At 24.3% G+C, this 8882-nt stretch overlaps 2 protein-coding genes across 5 annotated transcripts; both read right to left on the reverse strand.

Moving 5' to 3' along the window:
• Window positions 1-116: 116 nt before the first annotated feature.
• LOC124948970 (poly(ADP-ribose) glycohydrolase-like) lies at window positions 117-3585 on the reverse strand. 3 transcript variants are annotated; one of them, XM_047493397.1, is made up of 11 exons: window positions 3567-3585; window positions 2999-3113; window positions 2744-2904; window positions 2491-2607; window positions 2241-2402; window positions 1904-2157; window positions 1724-1824; window positions 1473-1632; window positions 1084-1402; window positions 755-989; window positions 117-668 (listed from the first exon to the last, which is right to left on the reverse strand). In XM_047493397.1, exons 2-11 carry the CDS (start codon window positions 3102-3104, stop codon window positions 556-558), a joined length of 1728 nt encoding a protein of 575 aa, XP_047349353.1. In that variant the 5' UTR covers window positions 3105-3113; window positions 3567-3585; the 3' UTR covers window positions 117-555. The 3 variants fall into 3 exon arrangements, with proteins under 3 accessions (XP_047349353.1, XP_047349352.1, XP_047349354.1); XM_047493396.1 differs by lacking the exon at window positions 3567-3585 and adding an exon at window positions 3238-3383; XM_047493398.1 differs by lacking the exon at window positions 3567-3585 and adding an exon at window positions 3256-3274.
• A 427-nt stretch (window positions 3586-4012) lies between these two features.
• Window positions 4013-8799, reverse strand: LOC124948971 (leucine-rich repeat-containing protein 40-like). 2 transcript variants are annotated; one of them, XM_047493401.1, is made up of 10 exons: window positions 8347-8799; window positions 7057-7250; window positions 6714-6917; window positions 6518-6641; window positions 6268-6437; window positions 6031-6173; window positions 5756-5956; window positions 5413-5637; window positions 4831-5016; window positions 4013-4759 (listed from the first exon to the last, which is right to left on the reverse strand). In XM_047493401.1, the coding sequence occupies exons 1-10, from the start codon at window positions 8492-8494 to the stop codon at window positions 4648-4650; spliced, it is 1707 nt and encodes a 568-aa protein (XP_047349357.1). In that variant the 5' UTR covers window positions 8495-8799; the 3' UTR covers window positions 4013-4647. The 2 variants fall into 2 exon arrangements, with proteins under 2 accessions (XP_047349357.1, XP_047349356.1); XM_047493400.1 differs by having other exon boundaries at window positions 5305-5637; window positions 8347-8796.
• Window positions 8800-8882: the final 83 nt, after the last annotated feature.

An 8882-nucleotide genomic window follows, 5' to 3' on the forward strand; every position in this document is an offset into this window, starting at 1 on the left:
TATATATATGTATATTTTATATGTGTATATATATATATATATATTATATAGATATATATTATATATATATATTAAATATATATATACACATACAAAATATTTATTATAGAAAACATTTTCATAAAATAATCTTCAATATTTATGATAGTCACTGAGAACAAAATCTGAGATCTTATATTTAATTTATCTTTTTTTTATTTTGTGATTTATTTACTTGAATTAGATGAAAAGTATTTTACAAATTTCTATTTCTTTTCTCTATTTTTTTTTTTTTTTTTTTTTTTTTTATTTTCTTTATTTATATCATCACTGTCATTTTGTTCATTGTGTCTATGTTTATTATTATTTATATTTAATACAGAATTATTTATACACCGTTTCATTGATATTTTTTAAACAATTCTATACTTGAAATTTTTTTGTACCATTATCATCTTTTATAGTTAAAACAAAATAATATTTTTTTACAGTATTCTTCTTTGGAGTTTCACAAATTTTACTATTTGAATGTATACAGTCCTTCTTCTGAATTGTAATACTTTTTATATTTAAATACTACGTCAAAGCAGATGTAGATTTCGTTCTCGTTTTATTATATAAAAAATTGTAAAAATCCAGATGACGTATCCTTGATTCACGGTATTGTGATAATAAAGAAAATAGACGTGCTAAAATATTTTTCATTAAATTTTATAATAATTGCGTGCAATTATTTTTAAAATTAAAATCAATTTGTTTATAAATAAAGTTATACCTATAGTTATATTCTGTTGTACTAGATGTGAGTACATTTCTGCTATTTCATCTCGTAAAGTTGTATCTCCAAAAGTAAAATATACCATAGCACGACCAGCTACTGAAGTTGCCATTAATTGCAATAATACTTTTAGCTTAGGATTTCCTCTAAAAGCGCCACAACCCCAGTTTCCAGTTGCTACTGCAGGTAGATTATCTTTGCATAGATCACAACCAATAAATCCCACATATGCCTAAATATAAAAAAGATTAAATAATCGCAACTATGAGAAACATTTCTTATGATGGCATTAAAATAATATAATATTAAAATAAATATTTTATAACCTTATTCAGTTCACGTGTTATTTTGTTTAAATCAAATTGTAATGCTGGTTGAGTAAAACATAATGCATCAATGGCAACGACACTTGTCATGCGTCTTCCACTACTATCCCGAGGTGTTTCATCAATGAAGTCACCTGACCACTTGAAGCTGTTACTATATCCTTCATATTTGCTGTATCTTTCAATACCAGTAACAATGAGAGCTTCCGTGTCATCTAAAGCTTCTGTAACCAACATGGTTACCATAAGTTCAGGACAGATAACAAAACGTATTTCTTCTTGTACACAACCCATGCCAAGTACACCTCCACCTACATATCTATTTTAAATGACATTATGCTTTATTAAAATAGAAAATTTTATTAAAGTTAGTTGAATAAATACAGTACTTATTGGCAAAATCCACTTGAAGAAGACCTGCTCCATCAGTATCTATTGTTCCATTACTTGTAATATGTAATGGTAAAAATTTTTTATCAATAACATCCCACTTTGGAATATCGTGTTTTAAAATATAACGCCGTTGAATCGTTATTACACCCTCTGGGACTACTCTATCAAAAAATAATGTAGTCTAAGTTCCAAAAAAATTTTCTTTCATTAGTTTCTTATATAATGCAGAAATTAGTAATTCACCCACCTTTACTTGTTACTCTTCTAAAGTAATGAAATATACACTTAAATTTTTCCATTACTGATTGACAACGAGTAGGCTTATCTTTTCTAAATGCTGAGAAAAGTCTATAATTAAAAAAAAAAAAAATATATATATATAAATTTATATTTTAATACTATAAATAAAGTTAATTTATTATTATACCTATTAAAATTTATATGAGGATAAGTTGAGTATTCAGATTGAGGGTTAGCAGAATTGCGCCTTGGAAATGTACAAAAAAATGCATTTGCTAATAAAGATGAAACTTGTAGTTGACTAAGACTAATAGATGCATTTGAATGAGATTTCAAGAGAGGTATTGCACCTGTTATTAATACAGGAAGTTGCAAAGCAAGGTGCACCATTTTAGGTAATAATGTTTTGAAAAAATTAGAAACTTCTTCTTCTTCCATCACCTTATCATAAAAAAAAAAAAAAAAACAAGTAAATTAATAAATATGGAAATTACCATATATTAAATATTATTATTAAAGATTACCTCTGAGAAAAAATGATGCAAAGCTGAAAAATTCCACCTGTGAGCGTACATATGATTATATGATAATATAGCTTTTTCTAACTGATGGCTAGACATGAGAGTTTGTAGTAAGGACTCTTGAATTATTTCCCACCGATATCGGCAATGGCGATTTGCGCTTTGCTAGAAAAAAGAATTGTTAATTTAAATCCTTTTTTCTTATTAAACAATTATTGCTGTTTTTTTTTCTTTTATTCTTTACAGAAAATACCTGTTCAATAGGATAAAGACTGTGTGTAGAATGTGGCATGCGTACATAGCCTTGGCTCCATTTATCCATTTGTTGAGAAGGATATGGCTTTGGTGGTCCCCGTATTGGTATTGGTAACTATTTTTAATAAAAAAAAATAAAACAAATAAAAAAATTATTAAAGTATTACTTTTACAATTAAAACATATAAAACACATAAAAACAAAAATAAATAATAAATTATATATATATATATATGATAATACGTTCTTACCAGTATTAATACTGCATGATTTGCAGAAGGACTGATAGGTGGAAATTCTTGACAGTCATAAGTACCTAAGCCCTTACAAATTTCATTCATACTAGCCCCTTTCCACTCACAAATGTTATTTATAGGTTCTGGTTCAATAACACTAATGGACGTTGAGCTTGCTTTATAGAATAATATAAAAAAAAAAAAAAAAAAAAAGATTTAATGATCACAGAAATGATATGTATGAAATTTAAAAATATAATATAATCTTACATTCATCCGAACTAAGATGACTGCTATTGTTTATTGTAATATTATCATCTGAAAAAAGATCTGGCGATAATATTTCATCGTCTAAAGAAAATTCTATTTCTGACATTCTCTGTTGCTAAAAAAAAAAAAAAAACAGAATGATTAATATATACATAATACTGACAGAAATAGAAAAAAAAAAAACATGTTTTATAACATACATGTAAATATATAATTCGATATAGAACATTAATTTTTACCTGTAACAACATACGTACTTGATTCTAGAAAATGTAATATTATAAGAATAATCAAACTTAAAATGTAAATAAAACGATATCTTTTTTAATCGCGGTATTTACATGATTTTTATGAATTTATCGTAAATATATATGATCTAATAGTTGATAAATTTTTTAATTTCTTTATCATCCTTATTGTTGATAAATAATTTATTCGTATATATCAAAGTTTACGTATATATATTTATATATATATATATATATATATATATATATATATATATATGTTAACATTTGGATTAAAATTTATATGTATATAGTCGTGTTTATATCAAGTAACAGATTACTTCAAACCGTCACAAAAATCCTAAATGACTGTGTAGACATATCCATATATGTAATCTTTTCAATACTAACTTCAGACTATATCCACTATCGATATGATACATTTCTAATTTCAAGTCACCGGATAAAAATTAAATCATACATTTGTTTTGTTCTGTTTTATTACATATGTATTTCTTTAATTTTTACATCATTTTTATTCTTTTATTCGTTTACATTATAAAAATTTGAAATAATAACTTTCAATGTTCTTCAATGTATATCAGTTTATATTAGCACATATCAATCCTTGAAAATAATAAAAATTATAAAAAAAAAAATATTAAACTTGTTATTATATCTCGGAATTTTAATATAACATTGAATGCGTAGACATATTAATAAATTTCTTTTTTTTTTATATAGTTTTTATCTTTGAAATTGTTATTACAAAATTTTTTTTTATGACTCCTTATATTGATATTTTATAAATAACACATGGAAAAACTTTTTATGGAATTAATTTTTACGAAATCAAAAAGTCTCTTATACGATAAGAAAAAAATAACAATGAAACAAAATACTATCAGTAAAGTGCATTGGAATATAGGTTATGTTACATCGGACAATAACATTATTTTCTGGTAATAGGGAGAATAAATTTGAAATCATTGTAACGTGGAATAAATATATATATTATTATTATTAAATATAAACCCGAATTTTGTGTAATGTATATCGAAATATACATAACTATTTTTTCGCAATATTTGGTCTGAAATATATTAGATACGATATAGAATTAGAAAAGAAATTATGAACGAGACAGCATTTTAACAAGAGGCCAAAATGTTAATTCGATTTGTCAAATCTGGGAGTTAAACGAAATCAATCTGATACAAAAGAGGACGTTGATCATAATATACTATAAATTTTTTTAAAAAAGCTACATCCTCTTTCGTTTAAGCTTCATTCCTTAAAAGCTCAGATTCACAAATCGAAATATCCTCTTGCAAGACCATACATTGCGAAAAATATTTTGAATATAGTTCGAAATAGTCTATCGCGTTTGTACTTTAAATATGACTACTTATTATCTTTCTTTTACGATTGTTCAGGTATCCGATTACGAAGATATTCAAGAATTTCATTTGTGCTCTTTGCTAAAATAGCTTGTCTTGGATTTTTGAAGCAGTTTCCGGATAACATGAGAGACCTGAAAATTAAAAAGAAAAATTAATTTTAATAATCACAATATTTCAATTTACATAATATCTGTATATTTACCTTATATTTGTTAAATTTCCTAGTTCTGCTGGCACATTGTCAATATTATTATTTGCGAGATTCAAAATTGAAAGTCTTTTTAGTTTTTTCAACGATGAGACATCAATATTCGCTATTAAATTATCATTCACCATTAACGTTTCTAAAGTACTTATTTCATAAATATGTTCCGGTAGTTCGGTAAATCTACAATTATAAATAACATTACATATTATATAGATTCTATATTATTACAATATTTACACCATTTAATTATATACTTTTACTAGAAATGCTTTAGCAAACATAATCTCCATGAAAATGTTTTATATATATCACACTTATATTATTGAAAATAATTATCATGATATAGAAACGTAACAGAAAATATTCTATAAATAATTACAAAACAAAACAAATAATATTAAGTTAGTAAATTCCAAAATAATATGGATAAATAATTATAAAATATTAATAAAATTATTTTTATTATACCTGTTAAAAGAAATATCAATATCTCGTAAATATTTAAATAAAGCAATTGTTGATGGTAATGATAACAAATGATTTTTACTTAAATCCAATGCCTGTAAACGTTCGTACTTTTCACCAATCCATTCTGGTAAATATGTTAGATTATTAGATGTTAGTTTCAAATCTGTAACGGTAGTAATTATGGACAACATTTCGGGTAATTCACGCATATGGTTTCTACTTAAATCGATTAAAGTTACGCCAGCTGCATTTGCATCTTCTAATACTTCTATTGGCAATTCGGTTAAACCGTGACCTGCTAGACTTAACATTCTTGTATTTTTCATCATATATCTAAAATTTTATTATAACAATATAATATCCTAATATTTCGAATGAATACAGATATTTAATAATTAATCATTAATAATATAATAATAAGAAGCAATTAGATGTATTATATAATACAAACTTGTTTGGGTAGGCAATTGTGCTTGTATTTGATAATACTGAATCATTTACATTTATATTTGCAGTATCTATACTTTGTTGTAAGTGTTTTAAAATGCGAGATGTACCACATCGTATTATATCAGCTCTTACATTTTGTACATTATTCCCCTCAACAGAAAATTTTTTTAAATTTGGCATTATGCCAATGCATACAGGTATTCTGAGAGTAAAGAAAATCTCAATGAGATGTTTTGTTTACATTAAATATATACAGAAATATATAAAATTACTCACAAAGATATATTATTATTTGATAAGTCAAAATATTCCAAATTTATTAACTGAATTATTCCTTCTGGAATAGCTTTTATGCTATTACTCCCTAATGTTAATATTTTTAACTGCCTTACTTCTTCTAAATGCAACATATTAATATCCTGTTAAATAATTTGAATGAAATCATTAGTTTTCTAGAAATGTTTTATTAAAAAATTTATTGTTCTTGTCAAATAGTATCTCAAAAATACATACAACAATATTGTTTTCAGATAAATAAAGTTCTTTCAGTGCGACACATCCAGATAAATCAGGAAATATTATTAATTTGTTATTTTGAAACATTATTGTTTCAACTTTTCTTAATTCACTTAAAGATGGTAATTCTTTTAATTCATTAGAATTTGCAATCAAGGTTTGTAATGCTATGTAAAAGAGAATATTTTTTCATATATTTAATGTCTTTTCTGTATGATATTAATAGTATATTGAAAATTCAACTCACCTCTCATACTCATTATGTCAGGTGGTAAATTTTGTAAGGAATTATAGCTTACATCCAGAAAAATCAATCTAACAAGGTATCCCATTCCAATGGGTAATTCAATTAAATTATTATGAGATAAATCCTGTATATATAGCATTGATTATTATATGCATAAATATGTTAAATATTTTAATACTATTTATTATGAATTTACCAAATGGCTTAACATTATTAAATCAGTAATTCCAGTATCAAGCTCTTTTAAAATATTGTACTTCAAGTTTAAATTACGTAATTCCAGAAGATGGTAAAATTGAATAGGTAGTACTTCCAATTTATTATGCGATAAATCTAAAGTCATCATTTTAGTTAAATTTCCTATTTCCATTGGCAATTTTTGTAATAAGTTGCTGTGTAACTGTTAAAAATTAGGTGTAATATTTATAAAAATTAACTATAATATTTTATGACTTAATCATATTTACATTTCATTTTTCCATATATTAGTGTAATAAATTATTTGTATTTTTAAAATATTCAATAATCGATATACGTACATCTAGTTCAGTAAGATCATTTAAATTTTTTATTTGTGCATCAATAGTAATTAGACTATTACAACTTAAGTCTAATGTTTTTAAAGATTCTTGTTCCCACCATCGCTGCTCTGTTTCATCATAATCAAGTTCAAAATTTAATTTTTTTAATTCATCCTCTGTTAACTCATTTATAGTCCATACCCTATTTGGTACTGAAAAGTATTAATTAAGTAATGCTAATGTAAACATTGAAATTTCATTTCATCAATCCTAATTAATCCTTAAATTTAATATAAATATAAGTTTTCTTAAATATAATTGTTCATTGTTTAATGTAGAATATCTTAATTAAATTAAAACTAATATATTCTTTACAATAAACTACGCAATAATGATAAATTGTAAACATTGAATAAAATTTAATCAATTATATGAAGTAAATAATTAATAATAAAATATAACTTACCTTGACAATATGATTTATATATGAGAGAACTGACACATTAATCTATGACACATTTAATTAATGCAAGTGCATAAAAGCATGCTAACAAGCCAATTAAATATTCAATATTATAAAATTGTTATATTCCTGAATATTTCTTATATAATAAAAATGATTACACAACTAGATACAATTATATATTATAGAGACTATTGAACATAAAAAAATTAAAGACAATGTTTTTTGAGGGGATATTTATTTTAAAGAATATTATAAAATACACAATAATTTCTTGATTGTGAATATTAATACTAACAAAGCATTATGCTGATTAATCATCGAAATCTGTAAACAAGAACTACAAAACTAAATGAGTGTATAGGCATGATTGAACTAATCTATCGTATAATAATTGTACAATTAGTAAACTGTTCAATAAATTTAAACGTAGATTATTTTGATAATATATTCTTAAAATTCTGTAGAGATATATTTATCAGATTGACGTATTAAATTTCTACTTAAAATATCTATTCACACATATATATATATACACATATATTATATATATTTATATATATATGAAAGTAACAAAAATTTGTAAAACACTTAGCATAAATGATCTGAAAAAATCTACGCAAAGCATTCAATTTTTTTTTCCACAAAAATTTTCACGATCATGATACCTACACTCTGAATGGAGACACACATGCATGAGTGGCACAATACATTGACGAAGCGATATTTGATATTCTTGAACATGCCTGAAACAACTATTTCTATCATATAATCACATAAACAGTGATGTTTGAACAAATTATACTATATTTACTAAATCTATCAGACGTGTTTTATATAAATACCAGTAAATAATCCTCTCGACGAGAGATTAAGTTGACCAGTTTTTCTTGCACATAGAATCATAAAATTCGATAATTCAGCATTATCGTCATTTTTCGTTCGTTGCTTAAACACAGCACAATGATTAAATTTTTTTGTACTCTTACTCATTTTTTATCTATCACATATCTAAGTTTGTTGACTAATTACGCAATGGGATTAAAGTAAATGCGTCTTGTTTTTTTAATTTTTTTTTTTCTTTTTTTCTAATAATCCTACATTAACGTTGTTTCACCTTCTGCTTTATGATAATTAAAGTGTCACACAGTGAGTCACTTGCCCATAGACTTGCATATATACGTATGTAAATTCTGTCCAAAAATTATTTTTCATTATTATTCTTTTCAAAATATCTAAACATTTTTATTATTTCATAGACAATGAATAAATCGAATGATTATTATAACAATGGAGAAGATATATAACATTTAAATGTTATTTTCAGAGATAGAATACGTTGTTCTGATTGGTTAATATTAAATCTACGTCATTTCTAAAA

Source organism: Vespa velutina, chromosome 4 (genome assembly GCF_912470025.1).
Source record: "Vespa velutina chromosome 4, iVesVel2.1, whole genome shotgun sequence".
NCBI lineage: Eukaryota > Metazoa > Arthropoda > Insecta > Hymenoptera > Vespidae > Vespa > Vespa velutina.

Coding starts and splice junctions, on each gene's coding strand:
- LOC124948970 (XM_047493396.1), bottom strand. Junction 2,403..2,490: donor GTCTTTATCCTATTGAACAG/GTATTTTCTGTA, acceptor TCTTTTTTCTAG/CAAAGCGCAAATCGCCATTG. Junction 1,825..1,903: donor CCTCATATAAATTTTAATAG/GTATAATAATAA, acceptor TTTTAATTATAG/ACTTTTCTCAGCATTTAGAA.
- LOC124948971 (XM_047493400.1), bottom strand. CDS start 8,494: ATGAGTAAGAGTACAAAAAAATTTAATCATTGTGCTGTGTTTAAGCAA. Junction 6,642..6,713: donor TAATAATGTTAAGCCATTTG/GTAAATTCATAA, acceptor CTATATATACAG/GATTTATCTCATAATAATTT. Junction 5,017..5,304: donor ATTGATATTTCTTTTAACAG/GTATAATAAAAA, acceptor TTATAATTGTAG/ATTTACCGAACTACCGGAAC.